The sequence below is a fragment of the Salvelinus namaycush genome, chromosome 4, assembly GCF_016432855.1.
Source record: "Salvelinus namaycush isolate Seneca chromosome 4, SaNama_1.0, whole genome shotgun sequence".
Classification (NCBI taxonomy): domain Eukaryota; kingdom Metazoa; phylum Chordata; class Actinopteri; order Salmoniformes; family Salmonidae; genus Salvelinus; species Salvelinus namaycush.
Genome location: NC_052310.1, coordinates 34,933,276 through 34,957,415, shown reverse-complemented (window position 1 = coordinate 34,957,415; position 24,140 = coordinate 34,933,276). Strand labels below are relative to the sequence as shown.

At 44.2% G+C, this 24,140-nt stretch overlaps 1 protein-coding gene across 1 annotated transcript; it reads left to right on the top strand.

The window, feature by feature from the left end:
- The first annotated feature begins 1,137 nt into the window (after positions 1–1,137).
- On the top strand, positions 1,138–24,128 carry LOC120046472 (transmembrane 9 superfamily member 3-like). Its single transcript, XM_038991741.1, has 15 exons — positions 1,138–1,337; positions 4,500–4,695; positions 4,915–5,037; positions 7,241–7,401; positions 7,605–7,682; positions 8,104–8,235; positions 8,405–8,571; positions 8,680–8,774; positions 9,571–9,701; positions 10,360–10,499; positions 10,858–10,926; positions 19,682–19,828; positions 20,227–20,310; positions 22,236–22,312; positions 22,462–24,128. The coding sequence occupies exons 1-15, from the start codon at positions 1,242–1,244 to the stop codon at positions 22,527–22,529; spliced, it is 1,764 nt and encodes a 587-aa protein (XP_038847669.1). The 5' UTR covers positions 1,138–1,241; the 3' UTR covers positions 22,530–24,128.
- The last annotated feature ends 12 nt before the right edge of the window (positions 24,129–24,140 follow it).

Here is a 24,140-nt window from a genome sequence, read left to right as displayed (position 1 = left end):
CTACAGTGGAAGTGTTACATACTGTATTTTATGATGATGTAATGAGATGTACCTAGAAATCCTAGTAGATACACTACCGTTCAAAAGTTTGGGGTCATTTTAGAAATGTCCTTCTTTTTGAAAGCATCCCAGAGTCGCCTCTTAACTGTTGACGTTGAGACTGGTGTTTTGCGGGTACTATTTAATGTAGCTGCCAGTTAAGGACTTGTGAGGTGTCTGTTTCTCAAACTAGACATTCAAATGTACTTGTCCTCTTGCTCAGTTGTGCACCGGGGCCTCACACTCCTCTTTCTATTCTGGTTAGAGCAAGTTTGCGCTGTTCTGTGAAGGGAGTAGTACACAGCGTTGTACAAGATCTTCAGTTTCTTGGCAATTTCTCGCATGGAATAGCCTTCATTTCTCAGAGCAAGTATAGACTGACGAGTTTCAGAAGAAAGGCCTTTGTTTCTGGCCACTTTGAGGCAGTAATCAAACCCACAAATGCTGATGCTCCAGATACTCAACTTGTCTAAAGAAGGCCAGTTTTATTGCTTCTTTAATCAGAACAACAGTTTTCAGCTGTGCTAACATAATTGCAAACGGGTTTTCTAATGATCAATTAGCCTTTTAAAATGATCAACTTGGATTAGCTAACACAACATGCCATTGGAACACAGGAGTGATGGTTGCTGCTAATGGGCCTATGTAGATATTCCGTAAAAACTCTGCCGTGATCAGCTACAATAGTCATTTACAACATTAACAATGTCTACACTGTATTTCTGATAAATGTATGTTATTTTAATGGACAACAAATTAGCTTTTCTTTCAAAAATAATGACTTCTCTAAGTGACCTCAAACTGTTGAATTGTAGTGTATAATGATGATCTGTTCAATGAGTTGTCTCTGTAAAATGAGATATCAACAATTTAGTCATACATGAGAAGTGGGTCAGGCTTCATGCCCCCAAAGGTGAGGCAGTTCTAATACTTACAGTCGGATGACGTGGCTGAAAGTTGCGGACAGCTTAGAAACCGGAGTTCCATTATTCAACTGTTTGTTCACCGTCTTCGATTTGATTTGAGATTACAAGCCATGTGACATGTCTGCATCAATCACAAGCGAATGCGATGCGAGTGAGGCAATTTACGCCATATGCGTATGAGAGCATCCTGAAAAACTGCCACTGTCGTACAACCAGGAAGAAGGTGGGATAGCATTAACAAAGCTAACATCCCAAATCTGCAAACTTTCCCAGAAAATGATGGGGTCTTCCAGGTGGAAGATTGCAGTGGTGGTCTTTCTCTCGGTTGCCGAGATATTAATGCCGATCGAGGCAGATGAACACGAACACACGGTAAGATCATTTGAGGCCGAATAAAAATGGGTAGCCTTGTGTGTAGTGTGAAAATAATGGACGTTCTGGCTTGTTAGCTAGCTGTAGTAGCTACATGATACAACCGATTAGCCTATTTTTTTTTTAACTCAGCGAGATAAGAGGAATAATATCGTTGCATGTAACTAGCTAGTTCATTGTTATGAGGTTAACGTTCAATGTTGATAAATAATAAATACAATAACTAACAAGTTAACGTAGGGGACCAAAGTTAGCTAGCTAATGTTAGCCAGTGACATCTCATTGCATACATATGGTAGAAATATTTTGCATAACCAGTCATCCATATAATTTGGTTATTTAGCTACTTATCTAGCTAGCTTGCCAACTACATATAGAAAAATGTCTCTTCTAGGAATATGCCTAGCTAGTTAACTATTTTTGGTAGTTTACTAACGTTGTCATTGCGAAGACTGCATATCCGGTTATTCAGGCGGTAGGCCTGTCTAGGTACTAGGATATCAAATGGTCAAGACAAAAGCAAATCGCTTTCCGCGGTTTACGGTACAATTGGAAGTAAATACTTTTGTTCTTGATTTCTGACCTGTAACCTATATGGTGGTTTGATCATGCTTCAACCTAGCCAAGAATTCTCAACTTTGCAAGTTCAACCTAGCCTATTCATGAACGTATCTTCTGGCCGAGGGAGTGTTGTAATAGCCCCGACGCTCGGTCTGAACGTTAACACGCATCGCTTGCGGTACTGGTTTGGAGACGTGTATTTCATATCGGTGACAAATAATTTTCATAAAAACAAAAGGTTAAGTTACTACACACCTTTTTTATAGGGTTTGTGATCTCACACGGCTATATCTCCATGTTAGCGCTTGTTTACTGAAGACAGACAGAAGATAGCTAATTAATACAGGTGGTCAACTATCTAGCTTGCTCCGAAAACTTGTGTGTAATGGGGAAGTGTAGTTTGTTGGTTGGAGGCACACACAGCAGTATGGATCTGTGCAAACCTGCTATACACTACATGGCCAAAAGTATGTGGACAACCATTCAAATTAGTCCATTCGGCTGTTTCAGTCACACCTGTTGCTGACAGGTGTATAAAATCGAGCACACAGCCATGCCATCAACATGGACAAACATTAGCAGTAGAATGGCCTTACTGAAGAGCTCAGTGACTTTCAATGTGGCACTGTTCTAGGATGCCACCTTTCCAACAAGTCAGTTTGTAAAATGTATTCCTTGCTAGTGCTGCCCCGGCCAACTGTAAGTGCTGTTATTGTGAAGTGGAAATGTCAAGGAGTGACAACAGCTTAGCCGTAAAGTGGTAGGCCACACAAGCTCACAGAACGGGACCGCCGAGTGCAGAAGCGTGTAGCCTGTAAAAATGGTCTATCCTCGGTTGCAACACTCACGACTGAGTTCCAAACTGCCTCTGGAAGCAACGTCAGCACAATAACTGTTCGCCAGGAGCTTAATGAAATGGGTTTTCATGGCTGAGCAGCTGCACACAAGCCTAATATCACCATGCACAATGCCAAGCGTCTGCTAGAGTAGTGTGAAGTTTGCCGCCATTGGACTCTGGAAATGCATGCTCTGGAGTGATGGATCACGCTTCCCCATCTGGCAGTCCGACAGATGAATCTGGATTTGGGGGATGCCAGGAGAACGCTACCTGCCCAACTGCGTAGTGCCAACTGTAAAGTTTGGAGGAGGAATAATGGTCTGGGGCTGTTTTCATAGTTCGGTCTATTCCCCTTAGTTCCAGTGAAGGGAAATCCTAATGCTACAGCATACAATGACATTCTAGATGATTTTGTGCTTCGAACTTTGTGGCAACAGTTTGGGGAAGGCTCTTTCCTGTTTCAGCCTGACAATGCCCCGTGCACTGAGGTCCATACCTCACTAATGTTCTTGTTGCTGAATGGAATGTTCCAACATCTAGTGGAAAGCCTTCCCAAAAGAGTGGAGGCTGTTATAGCAGCAAAGGGGGGAACCAACTCCATATTAATGCCCATGATTTTGGAATGAGACGTTTGACGAGCAGGTGTCCACATACTTTTGGCCATGTAGTGTATGTAAAAATAATAATAATACCGTAGGCCTATTGCAAGCGATTTATTGACGTTTCTAAACATTAAAATAGAGCGCTGGGATTGTAGTTCACATGGTCTTACCGGTAAAAGGCTCTGCATGGTCAATTTGACGTCTGCAGTGGCCGTACAGCATTTACGGTGATATGGCCTCTGCAGAAGTCAGGGCATTCATACTTCTTGCGCTTTGTTGTTGTCAAGGAAGTGAGTGTGTTTATACAGGACCTCCCACCCCCACCTACCATCAACTAATCATGTCAATGCAGAGCTGTACAGAGCCATCGGCATTGTTACAAAATTTGGGAGGTGCATGGCGATCCAGTACGGCGCTCAATTTGGCCTCTGCATGTCTCCAGAAGCTCCGCAATTGCATCCCTACATATGGAGCCTCCGACCACATATTCGGATCAAGTATAAATTGGATTTAAGCCTTGTTTATAGTTGAGAACCCTTTGCATAAGGCATAGTGTCTTGGGTTCTCAAGAGCAAGCTTCAACTTGGTCCTCACTGGTACCATAGCCAGTTAGCACTGGCTAGTAAGCTTTGCATCTGCACTCAGAATGAAGTGCAGAATGAATAGCTGGCTACACAACCAGAGCAAGCAGACATCCTTACCAATGCTGTGTTGTCAGTGTGAATGTGATCAGGTGAGTTTTTACATGGATAAAGCCCCTTGTCGCTACATTGTTTTCTGCCCGTGATTGTCAAGCTGACAACTAACAAGGGTGCTTGCTCATGCCTGAGCTTTCACTCCGGTTGAAAAGACCTGTATTCAGTTCAATATACATTTCGTTGTCGATGACTCATGCCTGTATGTCGTGTGGATTGGTTTTGACATGGCGTCATTAAAACAGTAACTTTATGACTCATTGTCAATGTATTTTTGCCGCCGACAGCTGCTATCCAAAAGCTTTATAGATGGAGGCTGCTTGGAATAGACTAACATGTTGGCTGTTGTTATTATTTGCCTGAATGCACAATTTATATCCTTAAATGGAATACCAAATGCTGCCATCTGAGAACTAGCAAAACAAGTAAGTTATAGCATGTTTAATGTGTGTCTTCCCTTTTTCAGTACACAGATAAAGAGGAGGTGGTTTTATGGATGAATACAGTGGGGCCTTACCACAACAGACAAGAAACGTACAAGTACTTCTCCCTGCCCTTCTGCGTGGGCACCAAAAAGACCATTAGCCACTACCATGAGACATTAGGAGAGGCTCTGCAAGGAGTCGAGCTGGAGTTCAGCGGCCTAGACATTAAGTTCAAAGGTATACAAAACATCTACACCCACAGGCAACTGTACTACTTGGTTTACTTGGACTCTGGAGTGACAAAGTCACTATTTTATCAGCATTGTTTGATTTTGAGTAGTCAATTATATTCTTTCCTAGCATGAAGTTAGATCCAAAAGCAGCCTACACTTGCATTATGTCTTGTAGTGTTATGTCACACTAAACACTTTTTTTTTTGTCATTTTGTTCTCACAGATGAAGTCATGCAAACAACATACTGTGAAATCGAGCTGGACAAAGCCAAACGGGATGCCTTTGTATATGCCATTAAGAACCACTATTGGTACCAAATGTACATTGATGACCTACCTATCTGGGGTGAGTCATATTGCTGCACTGCCTGTTGCAACTTGTCCAGTAATTTAGTTATGGAGAATCAGTTATGCCCCTGAGGCAGTTGAAAAGATTGCATCTAAATGTTCATTCATACTTTTCTGGGCTTATCTGTTGCCTCACTGGTTGGTATGGGAAGTTGTTTGACTATGACAAAGGTTATCTATGGAAAAGCCTAGTTCATTATTATTGAAAGGGGCCCAGTTCTGGAATGAGGAATGTCTTTAACATGGAGTTATTTCACATGGAATGGTGCCTACTAGGGTTGGGCGACGTGCCGATGTATAGTTTTTCAACTTGACTGGCACCGCAGTGGAGCTGACCGGGCAGCCCACAGCCGGGCCATGCCAGGTGGCTTTTGCTATAGCCTGCATAAGCTATTTCAATAAATATGTTTTAAACAATTCACAGAATGCAAGAGAATAATGTACAGAGCTAAGCTTTTCACCAAAGCAGCGCAAAATGTCCAGTCGGAAAATGTTTTTTTTTTTCTCTCTGAATATTTTTACCGGACACTCCGGCGTCTTAATTATTTTATTTTTTTCATTTGATATGACTTCAGTTTTTATGCGTGCTGGCTTTCTCCCGTCGTGCTACTTCATGATCATACAATTCATTTATCTAATGGAGTTCTAGGCTATATCAAAGTTTTATGTTGTTTTTGAATAACCTAAAAACATTAACATGTTCTGACAATGTGAACTCGGCATTCCTCTCTCTTCCCCTCAGTAACATATTTCAAGTTTAGGAGTCAGAACCCATCAAAGGCCTAAGGTAATAATGAGAGGGGTAGAACAAACCATAGCAAGACAAAAAACAGAGCGAGTAATTTGAAAAAACCATACATTTCAGTAAATATCAGTCTATTAGCTATAAAGGAAATGATGCATGCATCCCTCTTCCTTGCTGTTGCAAATCAAACGACCAAAAGGCAAATCCTACTAATTAAAATAGCCTATCAAAGCATTAATACAAGTTAGTTATGAAGAGTATTTCCCAAATAGGCTAGTGTTTAATGTCCTAAAGTTGCAGCTTTCAAATGGGAAAGTCGGTCTATAGCCCATTTTCGTTTTATTTTTGCTTTATTTTGAATGACAATTATTAGACAACGAGTGAAATCGAGCAAACAATATCAAGATGGAAAAGTCCAATTTGGAAGTCAAAAGAACTTACAGCTGAGCAAAGCTTATGATAGAGTAGGCCTATTTCCATAGCCTATTATTCGCAGTGTAGGCTACAACCTACCTACATCGTTTAAAACAGAAGCCTAGACCTGATAAGAGCGGAAGATTAGGCAAAAATGTCAATCATTGAATAGTTCTCCAGTTCTGGGGACAGCAGCGTTGCGTGCTTTACAGCCAGGCCCTTGGTGATTTATAACCCGTCACACGACGCACTGCCAGCGATTCTCCTTGACTGCCGCTTGTACAGACGCACACCTCTTTCGTGCCACCGCTCCAAATCAAAGTGTATTGGTCGAGTACACAGATTAGCCTATTCCTCTCCAATAAAGATTTGTCTCAAAATATATTTTGTCAAGATTCCTCTCATTGGCTAAACGGCCACACTTAAACACGGAGTATACAAAACATTAAGACTATGGTGAATCAGGTGACCAGGTGAAAACTATCATCCCTTATTGATATCACTTGTTAAATCTACACGATCAGTGTAGAGAAAGGGGAGGAGCCTGGTTAAAGAAGGATTTTCAGGCCTTGAGACAATTGAGACATGGATTGTGTATGTGTGCTATTCAGAGGGTGAATGGGCAAGACAAAATATTTAAGGCATATCGGTTTGTACGTTTTTCACGTTCAACAGTTTCCCATGTGTATGAAGCATGGTCCACCACCCAAAGGATATCCAGCCAACTTGACACAACTGTGGGAAGCATTGGAGTGTGGAATGCTTTTGACACTTTGTACTTTGTACAGTCCAACCCCTGATGAATTGAGGCTGGGAGGGGGGTCCTAATGTTTGGTGTACTTGGTGTATATGTATGCACAGGAGGTGGGGCAGATGGCATTGCCCAAGTCTTTCTAACCACGGAATAGTTCCATATTCTGAGTATGAATAAATATAGACTTTGGCCCTGGATCTGGTTACTGCATTCCACACCAAACTTGCCAAGTTGCCAGTACATTTCTGGTGGCAGTGCACTCATCGCACTAATCTCTCTATATTCTAGGAATTGTTGGCGAGGCAGATGAAAACGGAGAGGATCATTATCTGTGGACTTACAAGAAATTGGAGATTGGCTTCAATGGCAACCGAATTGTTGATGTCAACCTGACGAGTGAAGGCAAAGTCAAGCTTGTGCCCAACACACGAATTGCAATGTCGTACTCGGTAAGTATTTGCAATTGCTTTTCAGAGATGGGAAATGGGACTGGATTTTTCTAATATAGGGTTGAATATGTGTTTTGGAGGTGTGATGTTTAAATTTACTACACAGAGCTTTATATTGTTTTATATAAAGTAAAGTCCTCTACGTCAGCATCCAAACGTGGCTCATTTGCCAAAGGAATGATGTGAATTGTCTTTTACCACAGGTAAAGTGGAAGAAGTCCGATGTGAAGTTTGAAGACCGATTTGACAAGTATCTCGATCCATCTTTTTTCCAACACAGAGTAAGTTCAATCTTTTAAGATAAGAAATGTAATTTTGCACTGAACTGTACAGTACTCGGTGATCAACCTGTTTTTAAAGATGCAGTATGCAGAAATCGCTCCGCCATTTCCTGGCTGCTAAAATTCTAATAGTGTGCTTAATTTCAGTTTGTGACCCAAACAAGCAAGTATAGTGTAGAGAATCATTGTACCATCTAAACAAACGGGAAGCATGGAAATGGCACGCACAGAACATATCTACTGCTTCTTAGACTTGCTTTCAATGAGTGACAGCTCTAATATTTCTATGTGAATTTTATCGGGTCACCCAGAAAGTTACATATTGCAGCTTTAACAATTCTGGGATTCAAGGATGTCATGTTCTGGAATCTAGGGATGTGCGATATTCCCTGTGGTAATAAAAAAAGTGTGTTTTCTCTAGATTCACTGGTTTTCCATCTTCAATTCCTTCATGATGGTTATCTTCTTGGTTGGCCTGGTGTCCATGATCCTGATGAGAACGCTAAGGAAGGACTATGCTAGATACAGCAAAGAGGAGGAAATGGATGACATGGTAACGTTTCATAGCCTTGGTAGCATTAGTGATAGATAATCACATTGGACATCATACACTAAAGATTTTGCTTTATTAGTTTAGGCCCAGGGCTTCGTATGATTTTGGCTAGCTGTATGTCCTTTGTCTTAATGTACCCCTGGACCTTTGACGCCTCTCCCTGCTGCAGGACAGGGACCTGGGGGATGAGTATGGGTGGAAGCAGGTCCATGGAGACGTGTTCCGGCCATCCAGCCACCCAATGATCTTCTCCTCTCTTATTGGCTCTGGATGCCAGATCTTCTCGGTCTCGTTCATCGTCATCGTCGTGGCCATGATTGAGGATCTGTACACCGAGTGAGTGATGAGCACCTCCCCGCAGATAACCCAATGGAGTGTTTTTTCCCGTTGCTGTGTAACGTGGGTGTGTTCACGCACACTGCGGCTTCCCATTTGTCTCTGCAGGAGAGGATCCATGCTGAGCACAGCCATCTTTGTGTATGCTGCCACCTCCCCTGTCAATGGCTATTTTGGTGGAAGTTTGTATGCAAAACAAGGAGGTATGTAAGGGTTTGTCTTAAAAATAGAAACTCCATTCCTACATATCACACCTCAATTATTACTGCACTTTGCAAGGGAAGTTTTGCACACACAATATTGTCACCATGACATTTTCTGAACATGGAGCCTGGGTTATCAAAACACTGTTTCTGGTACTTGGTGTAGAATGCTGCGGTTGATGCCTATTGACAAAAATGTGGCTACATTGTTAGTGTCATTATGTGTAAATAGCACATGGTGTTACAGAATCCCCCACCTGAGGGCGCTGTGGGACTAATTTCTAGCGTGAGCATTTTCTTTCTGGAGCTGTTTGGGCTGATTCACCCATCCTCACCCTTTCTCCCCCTCACATGAGAGATCAATATCTCCTCCAGTTCATGGCTTTAGCCAATCGGACAATAGCCATGTGTCTCACCACTGTGCATGCTCTAGCCATGCAGTCTTTCCAGGTCCTGATTGGCTAGCCAGCCTGACCCATGCTTTCCAAGGGAGTAAATATTGCCAGTACCTGAATGGTGTTATTCCAGTCTGTGAGTGTGGGTGGACTCATGTGCATGGGATGTGTGAACACAGAAACCATATCCATGTTCATATTCTCTTGAGTGTGATTTTAAAGTTCATCTGTGTGTTAACTCTTGGGCTGCATTATTCCCCTCTAATCGGGGGCGGTGTCAGTGAGTCACAGACCAGTAAATTACATAGAGCCGTGTCGCTCTCTTTCACATGGTATGGTAGATTGTCATTCACTCATGATGTGCACCCTTATGGTAACCAATTTTAAATTTGATCCTTTAGGCAGACGATGGATTAAACAGATGTTTATCGGGGCCTTCCTGATCCCTGGCATGGTGTGTGGGACAGCCTTCTTCATCAACTTCATCGCCATGTACTACCATGCCTCCCGAGCCATCCCTTTTGGCACAATGGTGAGTTTAGAGCAATGGCATTCAAAATATTAAAGAGAACAGATCATTGTATTGTATGGGACAACATCCAAATGTTATTGAGAAATGTAATTAGAAAATTGCAATTTTATTGAGTAAATGTATTTATTGGTTCATTTACATTTTGAAACGAGAGATGAACATGTACTGAATTGGTAATTTGTTGATATAAAAATCGTTTTTTAAAGGTTATATCATTAGATGTGGGGTTGGCAGAAATTCTAGCAAAAAAAATGGGGTCCCCAGAAATTCTGTTAATTGGTAACCAATTTATTATAGCAATAAGGCACCTCTAGGATTTGTGGTATATGGCCAATACACCATGGCTAAGAGCTGTTCTTATGCACATTGCAACGCGGAGTGCCTGGACACACCCCTTAGCTGTGGTATATTGGCCATATATACCAAACCCCGAGGTGCCTTATTGCTATTACAAACTGGTTACCAACGGGGAAAAAAGTTTTGTCATACCTGTGGTATACGGTCTGATATACCACATCTGTCAGCCAATCGGCATTCAGGGCTCGAACCACCCATATTATAATGGCCAATATGCCACCCCCCCAGGCCTTATTGCTTAAATATAGTCTGCTCTCTCATTAATCATCTCATGGATTCTACCATTCCATGTTGTTTTCAGGTGGCTGTTTGCAGCATTTGTTTGTTTGTTATCCTGCCACTCAACCTTGTGGGGACCATTCTGGGAAGAAACCTCTCTGGCCAGCCCAACTTTCCGTGTCGAGTCAATGCAGTGCCGCGGCCAATCCCTGAGAAGAAATGGTATCTATGACTATGATCTTATTTGTACAGCACGACTCACTAAAAGCACTGTATGTGTGCCATTTTGTATTTTACATTCATTGATGTTTGTTTATTAAGATCCCAGTGCTGATATGTTTGCTACTTGAGAGCCACCGTACTGTTAAGTTTATTTTCTCGTTGATAGTTCAATAAAGGTCTGATTGGCCAAAGAGTCTATACCTACTTTACCAGGTTGAAACCAGTCCTGGATTAACAGAGGAATAAAATCAGTGCTGAGAAACAGGAGGCCTGGAGTTGCATAGCTCTGATTGATTGGTAAACTATTGGTGACACTGTCTGTATTGTGAGTTGATTGTAAATTTATAACATTTCCCAGGTTCATGGAGCCAGCTGTCATTGTCTGTCTGGGAGGCATCCTTCCATTCGGTTCCATTTTCATTGAAATGTAAGTCCTACCTCACATTAACCTCACTACACTATAATCTAGATCAGTTGTCACCAACCGGTTGATCTCCAAGGCAATCCTTGTCTATCACCAAACATTTCTATGAAAACCCCAACGATAAAGCCTTGAGTTACTATTTTTTTTATTATTTGTTTTTCGATGAATGTACGGCGCTCCAGCATGAGTGGACATCAAAATATTTATTTGAGGTATCAGGGAAAGCTGTGTGTAGAGAGCATTGCTGTCTTGAAAGACTACAACTTGTTCAAAACGCTTTCAGACGAAGCATGCAGAGAAATATAGGAATATGTCTTCTGAGCAGAGGGCAAGTGCATCAAAATAGTTTTTCTCAGTTGCAAAAGCAGCAAGGACTTTTAACAAAACTGCATTCAGCAAATTACGGAATTGCGAGAGCTAGCTATGTACTGTCCCACAGAATTGCTAAACATAGCAAGCCAGTCGCTGAGGGCGAATTCATTAAAGAATGTTTAATTGACTCTGCAGCAATACTTTGCCCCGACAAGAAAGAGCTGTTTGAAAATATTTCCCTTGTCAAGACAAACAGTGACACGGCATGTTGAGGACATCGCAGAGAATATGGAACAACAGTTGAAAGACCAGGTAAAGGATTTCACCTATTTCTCCTTGGCCCTGGATGAGAGCAGTGATGCACGTGACATTGCGCAGTTGTTGATATTCTTACAAGGCATAACCCCAGACTTTGACATTAGAGGAGCTTGCTTCAGTGCAGTCAAGGAAGAGCACAACCACAGGGAAATACTTATTGGAGGAGGTTAATAAGTGTGTGGCAAAGCTGGGACTGAGTTTTGAAAAGTTATCCAGTGTGACCACTGATGGGTTCCCAAACTTGACAGGAAAAAAACGTTGGCCTTTTGAAAAGGACACAAGATCAAGTAGCTGAGCTGAACCCAGAACCCGAAAATAATTTTCCTGTATTGCATTATTCATCAGGAGGTGTTCTGAAAATGAGCCATGTTGTGGATACAGTCACTAACGTGGTAAACTTCATAAGAGCAAACTCTTTCAACCACAGGCCGTTTGTCTCACTGTTGGAAGAGACTGAGTCGGATCATGCAGATCCCACCCACCACACAAACGTGAGATGGCTGAGTTTGGGGAAGGTGCTTAAAAGGGTGTGGGACCTGAAGTCGGAGATTGCTGAGTTTTTGCAGATGAAAGGAAAATATGTGGATTTCCCTCAACTGCAAGATGAAGAATGATTGGCTGATCTTGCCTTCACCGTGGACATCATGGCCCTCATGAATGAACTGAATTCCAAACTACAAGGGAAGGGCCTTTTTGCACATCAGATGCACAGCCTTGTCAAAGCTTTCAAGAAAAAATGACTCCTGACCAGCCATGTAGAAGCCAACAATCTCACCCACCTTCCGACACTACTAGTCTATTCCCTATCAGATGACCAGTGGGAGAAGTGCTGTGTGCTTTGAACGGTGTGAGTACCGTTTTGAGGATTTCAAAGTGTAGGAAAATGACATGCTGTTTGGTTTCCTCTCCTTTCACCTTCAATGTGGATAACGCTCCCACTGACCTGCAACTTGAGCTTATCGATCTTCAGTCTGATGCAGTGATTGTTTTGAATAGTTCTCCAATGTCACTGACGAGATTCTATGCATCTCTCGATGAACAAAACTTTCCAAAGATTAGGAGTCATGCTCAGAAGATGTACCAGAAACTATACCTGACTTCACTGCTCATCAGGGACTTCACTCCTCAAACTGATTTAATTTCATGTTGAGCTCTGTTTCTTGTGTTTTTGTGCATACCCGTTAACAAGAGTTTTGTCCGTGGTGCTGAATGCACAGTGTGCTTTTCCCTCCGTGTAGTTCATTGCATGTTTAATACTGAAAATACCTACCAAAAGGAGAACATGGATGTGGTTTATTTCTGTGCATGTTAAAGTAAAGTAAGTAGCATATCTGGATGTGATTTACAGTAGATGTATCTGTCAACAGTCATACACATGATGTATGATTCTGGCTCTTAATGGCAAAAATATATTAATAATTGCCCAGGCCTGGTGTAGGCTATATTACATGGATTTATTAGACTTTTTAAAATGTACATTTACATTTTTACATTTAAGTCATTTTAGCAGACGCTCTTATCCAGAGCGACTTACAAGTACATACATTCATACTTTTTTTTTTGTACTGGTCCCCCGTGGGAATCGAACCCACAACCCTGGCGTTGCAAGCGCCATGCTCTACCAACTGAGCCACACGGGACCTGAATGTAGATGTTCCAAAGGTCTGCATCAGTTGCTTGTAGGCTATGTGTGGAAGCCAGGAGACGCTAAATGTGTTTGTTAATTAATGGTCAATTACCGTGAGACTGTCATGCAAATAACTGCCAATCACGGCTGACGGAATTTCCTGACCGCCACAGCCCTAGGTGGAACTCCGCCTACCCGGCAGGCCCAGAGCGCAAATCAAGTGCACTTACAGGCCTAACGCTGGTCAATCAGATACCTCAGATCACTGTGTCTGCACAGTTATGTCTCACTATATTGGATCACTCCAATATATTGGTATCACTCCGCGGCGGAGGGATACATCCGAGGTGAGGATTTATAGATTTTCTCCCGTGTACACCTGTGTCACGGCTGGGGTCTGCCCGTATATATGGACCCCATGGCACGTTCTTTCATTTTCTCTGCGGACGTCCATATTGTTTGAGGTACAAACTTTGAAGTTCGCTTGGTAAGTGTAATATCTTGCGTGGAAGTATACTCACTGGCTGTTTGCAGCCTGGAGCAGCTGGCCACATGGCCAGCCCCTCTTGAGTGCTCCACTCGCTGCACGTGGTTGATCTGTATCTTCAGTTCGTGGTTTGTCGTGCTTGTGTTTCGTTAGCGTTACACTACGACTCTATGCATCTTTTATATATTGGTGGCTCTTGCTGCCATAAACTGTAATTTACCTTACACAATGACTGGCTTGTTCTGTGTGTGTGAATTGCTTAACATGCTACGGCGCGGGTTCTCTGCTAATTACTCTACAAGGTTTTTTTTCTTGTTCTTTCCCCTGCAGAGTGTAAAAGTATCGTGGTGGGCTTCCACCACGTTGAGACATTAACTTTGGAGTTCCTTAACGGAGTTAATCCATATGGTGCAGTTTTTACTGCTTGGATATTAAACCAGCTAGGTAATATTGCAGTTGGTGTGTTTAAAAAAAAAAAAACTTAAAAAAACTTGGTTTTGCAGCGGTACTGGGTAATTTATCCCTCACCGGGTTCCTATTCCTCCAAGCGGGTCACGACCCCTGCTCTCCCAGGCCGCCCGACCCCTGCTCTCCCAGGCCGCCCGACCCCTGCTGGCCTGGCTGAGCTTATGGCTTCCCTTTGTGACAGGTGTGATGGTGGCATATCTCTTCTATGCACTACCTGGGTTTGAGCAACGCGGGGAGGGCGGTGGAGTGCCCTACTGGATGCCTGTTTGTGTGGTGTTCTCAGAACGCCTGCGCCTGACGTGATTGGAGGCCATGCGCGAGTGGGCCGGCCGGCCTCAGGCTGGGGATGAGCTCCCTCCCTCAGGAGTGGTGCGCCAGCAAGCTGTTAGTCCCTCTACTGGGCCCAGTATCCCTCCCCGGAAGCGTGGCCGGAGCCCATCTGCTACCAGTCCTGGACGGGGGCAGGAGTCGGACCGCTGGGACCACCTTGAACGGCGGGTGCATGCCGTTCAGGAGGTTGATAGCTTCGATGGCGACGATAGCGGTTCCCTGTTGGCCAGTAATGGGCTGTTCCTGGGGGACGATGCTGGCACTGTTCACCACCGTGAGCGGGGCTACCAGGCTGACAGGCCATCCAAAGCCGACGGTGGGGCATCATCGCCCCCAGCGGCTCGAGAGGCCTACTCACTCGGGTAGCCACTGCACTGGGCATCAAACTGGTGGACAGTGATGACTCCATCTGTCCCCATCTCTGTTGAGTTCCGCGAGGCCTTGCAGAAGAGCTGGGACTCTGCCAGGGGGCGCTTCTGACTCAACTCCATCAAATCAAGTTTATTTTATATAGCCCTTCGTACATCAGCTAATATCTCGAAGTGCTGTACAGAAACCCAGCCTAAAACCCCAAACAGCAAGCAATGCAGGTGTAGAAGCATGGTCCAGTCTCTGCTTTATGTGGCAGGCGCGGAGTCACTCGGCCTCGGAGTACCCGACCATGGACACCATGATAGCTGCCATGGTCCTCCCGGACCGGGAGATTATAGGGCGGACCCCCCAGAGTATTTTATGTGGACTTGAAAACCACATATGGGTCCCTCTGCTCTCTTGGCCGCCTTACCAGGCCTTTCTGCAGACTTTGTTTCCCCAGCTGCAGGGGGGCACAGAGGAGCTCCTCCGGGAAGCGATGGAGGTGTCTCGCCTGCTTTCCCTGCTCCAGAGGGATGTGGCCCGCTCCAACGGACGGGCCATGGCGCAGGTGGTTACCTCCCGTCTGCTAGCTGCTCTCCAGAGCACATTTGCCACTCTCCCCATCACCCCAGGGCTGACATATTTGGCACAGGGGTTAATGACATTCTGGAGCAGACCGATAAGGTTTGTAGGGACTGTGAGACCCTGAGACTGTTCATGCCACCGCCCGGGTCCAAGGCAGACGGACCGTCACCACCCACCTGCACCTGAACAACGGTGGTGTCCCTCTCCTGCCCCATCGCCTCGTGGGAACGTGCCTGGGGCTCCAGAGGAAAGGCGTGCCTCGGCAGCACCCCTGATTCCCCCCCCCCCCCCCCCCCCCCCCCCCGAAGAAAACCCTGCGTCTGGAGATCTCACTCCTGGACAAGGGTGCCATCCGCAGGATCGAGAGTTTAGAACGTCTAGGTGGGTTCTACTCCACTTATTTTGTGGTTCCAAAAAGAGACAGAGGGTCCTCCGCAACCTCGATGGGTACTTAAAGGTACAGAGGTTCCAAATGCTGTCCCCAGCCTGTGTGTTGCAGGCCGTGTCCAGGGACCAGTGGTTTGTGACGCTGGACCTGAGGGATGTGTATTCCATGTTCCTGTTCACCCAGCTCATTGGCGGTACCTCCGATTCGCTTTCGAAGGGAGGGCTTACGAATTCATGTTTCTTCCCTTTTGGCCTCTCCTTGGCACCCCGCACTTTCACAAAGAGCATGGACGCTGTCCCGACACCACTCACGTCCCGAGGGTTGTTGATCCTCAATTACCTGGATGATTGGCTGATTTGAGCCCCAACCAGGACCCAGGTCCTGTCAGACAGAGACATGCTCCTGACCCACATCGGCGGGCTGGGCATTACTATAAATGATGAGAAGAGTCGTCTGACGCCAACCCAGAGGGTGGCCTTCATTGGCATGGAACTGAACTCAGTCCTCATGAGAGCATGCTTGCCCACCAGAAGGGTTCAGGTGATCTTATCTTGCCTCGACCACTTTCGGCTGGGGCGGATGGTATCCGTCCTAACCTGCCAACGCCTGTTGGGCTTTCTGACAGCGGCCTCCTTGTTGATTCCCCTGGGCCTGCTCCATCTCCGGCCTCTTCAACGGTTGTTCAACTCCCACCGGCTGCACCCGAAGCGCCACCGCCAGCTGCAGGTGACCGCTCAGGGCATTGTTGAGGTGGTGCTGTCACTCCTTTCTCTCAGGTGGGGTGGAGATGCTGAGGATGTGCCGCCGGGAGCTAGTCAGCACAGATGCCTCCCAGTTTTGCTGGGGGGTGTGACCAAGGGCAGGTCGGCCAGCGGCTGTTGGCTACCCCCTTGGAGCGGCAGGCACATCAATACACTAGAGCCCCGAGCTGTACTTCTGGCCCAAAAGTCTTTCCTTCCACATCTGAAGGATGTGTGGTGAGAACGGAAAACACCACAGCTTACATCAACCATCAGGGTGGACTGAGGTCGCACCGCCTCCATCTTATGGCACGGGAGCTCCTTCTCTGGGCTCAGGGTCTCTACGCACAGCACACTTACCTGGCATCCTGAATGTGGCAGTGGATATGCTCTCAAGGGAGGGCCCGCCACCTTGAGACTGGAGCCTATATCCCCAGGTGGTGCAGCACCTGTAGGACAAGTTTGGGAGGGCGCAGGTGGACCTGTTTTGCCTTCCTAGACAATGCACACTGCCCCCTGTGGTGCTCCATGTCAGCGACACCAGGGCCTCTGGGCTTGGATGCTCTGGCTCACAATTGGCTAGAGCTTTACACATTCCCCCCCTGATCCAGGCTGTGCTGGACAGGACCAGGTTGGCAGAGTATTGTCTGCTTCTGGTGGCCCCATACTGGCCCAGGCGACCCTGGTTCAGCCTTCTGTTGTCTGGGACACCTTGGCAACTTCCCCTGAGACTGGACCTGCTGTCTCAGGCCGGGGGAACTCTGGCATCCGAGGCCGCACCGCCTCAGTCTGTGGGCTTGGCTACTGAACGGCACCAATGGTCCATGTTAGGACCACAGGAGAGTGTAATGAACACCATGCAGAATGCAAGGGCGCCGGCTACAACCGCGGCATACCAGTTGCGCTGGCGGTTATTCTGCTCTTGGTGCACTGGTATTGAGGTTGTTCCCGAGTCATGCGGGGTGCAGTATGTCCTCCAATACCTGCAGTCTCGCTTGGATGAGGGCTTGACAGCCTCTACATCAAGAGGGTATTTGGCTGCTATATCTGCCTGCCATGTGGGGTGGATGGACAGGCCAGTGGGGCGCCATCTCTTGGTCTCCAGGTTTATGAAGGGGGTTCGTCGCCTGCGTCCAGCTAGGACCTGCTCAATGGCGAGCTGGGATCTGGATGTAGTCTTGGCAGCTTTGGCAAAGCAGCCTTTCGAACTGTTGGAGTCTGCCTCTCAAACACCTCTCTATGAAGGTTGCTTTCTTGGTAGCTTTTACTTCCATGAAGAGGGTGGGTGACCTCCATGCTCTTTCGGTAAGTTCTGAGTGCTACCGGATGGACCCCGGGGGAGGACTATATCTCTCTGCCCAAACCCTTCATTCCTCCCGAAGGTTCTGTCAGACAGGCATGTGAACATCCCTTTTATCCTGTCTGCTTACCACCCTGTGGCATACTGTGCCCTGTGAGGGCACTGGCTGCCTATGTGGAGCGGACACGGTCAGTGAGAACAACAGACCAGCTCTTTGTCTGCTATGGTGAGAGCCCAGCCCCCAGGACTATCAAAGCAGAGGCTCTCTCACTGGATTGTGGAAACGATAACGACAGCATACCGCCTGGCTGGCAGGCCAGTGCTGGGATCTGTGGTGGCACATTCAACACGAGGTGTGGCTGCGTCCTGGGCTCTACTGAGGGAGAGAGAGGAGTGCCCCTCGCTGATATCTATGCTGCGGCCAGCTGGGCTTCCTCTTGCACCTTTGCTAGGTACTATCGGGTGAATGTGGCACCTTCCGGGGACTGTGCCGGGACCATCCTTCCACATTGACGGCCCCTGCGTCGCGGTCCCGCGCTGGGACTTCGCCGCTGAATGGCCAGGTCCCTCTAGCACCGACTAATCTGGTACGGGTATACCAATATATTGGAGTGATCCAGGTTACGTATGTAGTCCACTTGTGCTAAATTCGATATGATTTGGAAAGGCGCGCACACACCCGTCTATGTAAGGTCCCACAGTTGACAGTGCATGTCAGAGCAAAAATCAAGCCATGAGGTTGAAGGAATTGTCCGTAGAGCTCTGAGACAGGATTGTGCCGAGGCACAGATCTATGGAAGGGTACCAAAACATTTCTGCAGCATTGAAGATCCCCAAGAACACAGTGGCCTCCATTCATAAATGGAAGAATTTTGGACCCACTGAGACTCTTCCGAGAGCTGGCTGCCTGGCCAAACTGAACAATCGGGGAGAAGGGCCTTGGACAGGGAGGTGACCAAGAACCCAATGGTCACTCTGACGGCGCTCATTGTCCTGGAACGTTCTCCCATCTCTGCAGCACTCCACCAATCAGGCCTTTATGGTAATGGCCAGACGGAAGCCACTCCTCAGTAAAATGCACGTGACAGCCTGCTTGGAGGTTGCTAAAATGCACCTAAAGGACTCTGACGATGAGAAACAAGATTCTCTGGTCTGATGAAACCAAGATTGAACTTGGGTCTGAATGCCAAACGTCAGGTCTGGAGGAACCTGGCACCATTAGTCAAGATCAAGGGAAAGATGGAGCAAAGTAGAGTTCCTTGATGAAAACCTGCCCCAAAGCGCTCAGGACCTCAGACTGGGTCGATGGTTTACCTTACAACAGCACAACACAGGAGTGGCTTCGGGACAAGTCTCTGAATGTCCTCGAGTGGCCCAGCCAGAGCCCGGACTTGAACCCGATCGAACATCTCTGAAGAGAACTGAAAATAGCTGTGCAGCCAACCTGACTGAGCTTGAGAGGTTCTGCTGAGAAGAATGGGAGAAAGTCCCCAAGTACAGGTGTTCCAAGCTTGTAGTGTCATACCTAAGACGACTTGAGGCTGTAATCGCTGCCAATGGTGCTTCAAAGTGCTGAGTAAACGGTCTGAATACTTATGTAAATGCAAGATTTCAGTTTTTTATTTTGTATACATTTCTAAACATGTTTTTGCTTTGTCATTATGGGGTATTGTCGATTTGATGAGGGGGGGGGAAAGAACAATTTACATTTTAAAATAAGGCTAACGTAACAAAGTGGAAAGTCTAGGGATCTGATTATTTTCCGAATGCACTGCATATCAGCATTTAGCAGGTCGATAATTCACCAAATAAGACCTGTGCGTAAGACCATTGTTTGCTTATTTTACAGGTACTTCATTTTCACTTCATTTTGGGCCTACAAGATCTACTACGTGTACGGGTTCATGATGCTGGTCCTGGTTATCCTCTGCATTGTCACTGTGTGTGTCACCATTGTCTGTACTTACTTCCTCCTCAATGCTGAGGACTACAGATGGTGAGTAAAAGATAACCAGCAATGTATTTACTTGAATCATGTAATCGTAGAGACATTAAATTAATTAAATGAGGGACCTTGCGGAGGCCTTATACACCACTGTGTGATTAGGCCTAAGTAAGTATATAATTACATGGCTAGCTTTATTTTAAAACTATTAAAAAGCATGAGCTGAAATTTTAGGTGCTGACTAACGGGATGGTAAACTTTATAAAAAGAAAGTCACATACTAAATGTTTCCAACAATTTAATGGATATTAAACATGGCTAGCTTTAGGACTATAACACAGCTAAATTCAGGGAAAAAAACTTACCAGAGTTGCTGTAACACAGTAATAGCCAGCCTGAGTACGTTGCATCTGTGCTTTTCAATTAAATTCTTTTTTTTCTCCACTCAGGCAATGGACAAGCTTTCTCTCTGCTGCATCCACTGCAGTTTATGTTTACATGTACTCCTTTTACTACTATTTCTTCAAAACAAAGTGAGTTCCAAAATCCATTTTCTTATTTAAAACACATTGTACACAACTGAAGTAAATAATCTGTTGACCGTAAAGACTAGCCCCAGTGCATTCTGTCATAGATAAGGGAAGGTTGTTATTCGTTTACTAAAAATGAATACAAGTATTAAAAAATGTACAAATGCAATTTAATTGTTTTACCTTTTGGGGCCCTCACCAGTTTGCATCGAATAGGGGGGACCCCCATTTTGTTGTCAGTTTCACTCGTATCATTAAAATTTGCAAACATTTCTCTCCACGGTATACTGAAAATTCGGTACTTTTCCGATACAAAAAAAAACGGTTCAGTACTTCTTCAATTGGTCCACACGTGATTGACAGGATCAAATCTATCACCGCAGCCCCTTTATAGCGTGAAGAGCATAGTGCTTGCTCCACCTACTCACTCATTGTTAGAGCTGTCTGGGCTTAATTAGCTCCCCAGTCCTCACTCATGCTGCGCAGAAGTTTACACAATTGAATAATGCAACACGGCATCTAGAAATGTTGAAACTGTTCGTTACTGTTCGCAAAACAATGTCTATACAGGCTAGAACACTTTTACAATGCAAGAGAAAACTGATGTTGTCCAGCTTTCAATTGTAGGCTAACTTTCAGCTGAATTCACTACCCTAGTACTTTGTTTGTGATATGCAAACCATAACGCAAAAATGCTGATTTCAAAGCTGACTAATCATACTATTAATTCACTTCATCTCCCTTGCCACCAAAAACAAATTAACTTGTTCGTCTTCCTTTGCTTCCCGTCTAGATTCCATAGCCACAAAGTCAGATTCTACATCCACATTCTGCCTCACGAATAACATCATTAATTTCTTAGACAGCACACACATTTTGAAAAGAGATATGCAAATGTTGTTGTTCAGTACAATAAAATGATATGTTCTAGCAGTTGCCAATAAAAATTAGTCCTAAATGGAAGGTTCTCTCATCTATAGCCCCATGAAAGCAGCTAAAACAAGCTTAAAAATTCAATGCATGCACATACTGCTATTGAATAATATGCATTCGTCTATATTGTGAATAGACCAAGGCTAAATCTTGGTTTACCCAGTTTATTAAGAGATTTCCCATTCAAATTATTACCGTTTTGTAGTTTGATTGTATTTACCAAAGTAAAATTGATTGTATAATTGGTGAATACGTGGTTGTCATTAATGGACAACATTTTTCAGATGGGATTATATTTTTCTCAGATGCCCAATGATTGAACAGTGCAGTAGCTAAGTTTGTCTGGAACATGTGCCATTCTGTGACTTTGACCAATACATCTTTTTTTTGTGGTATTGAGTGTCGTGATTGTGATACTAAACCTGGTATCGAAGTCAAAATTCTGGTACCGTGACACTAGTGTCTTCCTGTGTATTACTTCCGCTGACCAGTGGTGTAAAGTACTAAAGTTGTGTTTTGGGGTATCTGTACTATTTCTATATTTTTGCGTACTTTTACTTCACTACATTCCTAAAGAAAATAATGTACTTTTTACTCCGTTGTCACTGACACCCAAAAGTACTTGTTACATTTTGACAGGAAAATTGTCATTCACACACTTATCAAGAGAACATTCCTGGTCATCCCTACTGCCTCTGATCTGGCAGACTCACTAAACACACATGCTTCATTTGTAAATTGTCTGAGTGTTGGAGTGTGCCCCTGGCTATCTGTCAATAAAAAATAAAAAAAAGCCATTTTGAAATGGTTTGAACTTTTACTTTTGATACTTACGTATATTTAAAACCAAATACTTTTAGACTTGAGTAGTATAATACTCAGTGACTTTTACTTGAGTGATTTTCTATTAAGGTATCTTTACTTTTACTCAAGTATGACAATTGAGTACTTTTTCAACCACTGCCTGCTGACAGTTTTTTCCCACTCTGTTTCAGGATGTATGGTCTGTTCCAGACGTCCTTTTACTTTGGCTACATGGCAGTATTCAGTACGTCTCTCGGAATCATGTGTGGTAGGTTCAACTTCTCTATTCACAGCATCTGTTTTGATCAAAGTATTGTGACGTGTTTACGGAATAAGTCTTTTTTAAATTCTCAAACGAGTGCAAAGCATGCGTGGTTATTGATGCAATGACAATCTTGTAATATCTTTCTTTTGTAGGAGCCGTTGGGTATGTGGGAACAAGTGCCTTCGTGAGGAAGATCTATACAAATGTGAAAATTGACTAGGACAGTCGCAAGCAACAAGGGATCCAAGGATCAACTGAAGCTCTCCCCAACAGAAGCGGGCACAAGTCGTTTCTTTTGCAAAAAGAGATTGTGGCATCTCAATTTGTGCAAATGTAGTTTTTTTCCCTTTTCTGAATTAATTTCAATGTTGCAAAAGAGTGTACTAGAGCAAAAAGCTGCAGGAAAAAGAAAACATTAACATCGGTTCTGTTTTTATCAATTGCTTTCAATCAATGTTCTGAAGCAGATGTTCTTCAAAACGTAACATGGCTTCCCCTTTCCAATCCAGTCCCACCCGCCACCAGAGAACATAAAGATCTTTATTGATGGAATAGTCTAGCTCTCTTCAGTGAAGAGGCCATTATTGAAAGCCTTTGTTCTATTGTATTAGAATATTGAAGAGTTGGGTTTGTTCATGCTCTGACCTGATTCTATTTTGTATTCTGGATGAAATATTTTATTCTGGCTTCTACATTCAATAGCTGGATGTTATTCTAACTTATCTGAGTTGGAGCCATTCCCATATTTGGACAATTCTCCAATTTCCAAATGCAGTAGTTTACAACCAGCCACCCAAGAAATTTGTTTGCTGTACATATGGAAAAAAAACATTCAAGGAAGGTGTGATCAACAGTTTGTTTTGAGTTACATTATAAATGACATATTGTTTTAAATGGATGTTTGATGTGATCCAATTTCCTGTTTAGGCTTTGTTTTCTTAATGGTAGGGTTTGAATGAAGACTTCTTGTGAAAGATAATATGGATAGGGGGAAAAGTGTATATAACCTTAATGTAACTTTAGATGTAGATCCCAAATGTATTTTGGTTGTACAGATTTACTACAGTTTTTTTTTTTTTTTTTTTTTTTTTTTTTTTTTTACAAATGATTCAGTTATAAGCAAAAATATATTTCGTTTGGTGCTTGGGGTGGCGCTGTTACATCTTGCCTGAAATTGCATGACGTTTCCATCAAACCATATGCTCATCAAATTCAGCTTTTTTTGGCAGTTTCTCACTTTCCCTGGTTGTAGCAATAATAAATAAAAAAAAGTTGGTTGTTGACTTTGTGCTGGCTGCTTGCAGAAAGGGATGACATTGACAAACTGACACTTTATTTGGTTTTGTGGGTTATTTAAAGCTTTAAAGGGCTCTGTTCAGACATGTCCCTCACGCTATCTTTGGTTTTCATAACATTGAATGTCAGATGAAATGAGGCGATTGTGCCAAGTTGCCGCAAACGTACTGTACAAAGTGAAATACACTTAGCTACGTGCTGCGGAGTATTTAATGCTCCCCCCATTTGTAAATACAGTATGTGTATGAGAAGTTGCAATGCATTTTTCAAATTTTACATCCACTGAAGTTGATTTCTGGCACCTGATGTGTACCATATGTCAAGACATTTTAAACCTGCATATTAACTTGCTGTAAAAAAAAAAAATGTACAGAGCTTATATAGGCATGGTTTGTAAATGAAGGTCAAGTTGTCTGGCTTTTAAATCTGGTAACTGCTTTTTTTTTCAACTATCAAGACACGGTAGCAACGGTCTCTGTTAACACTGTTTGGGGAAAATACAATCTATGTATGATCAGTTTAATTTTATTGATTG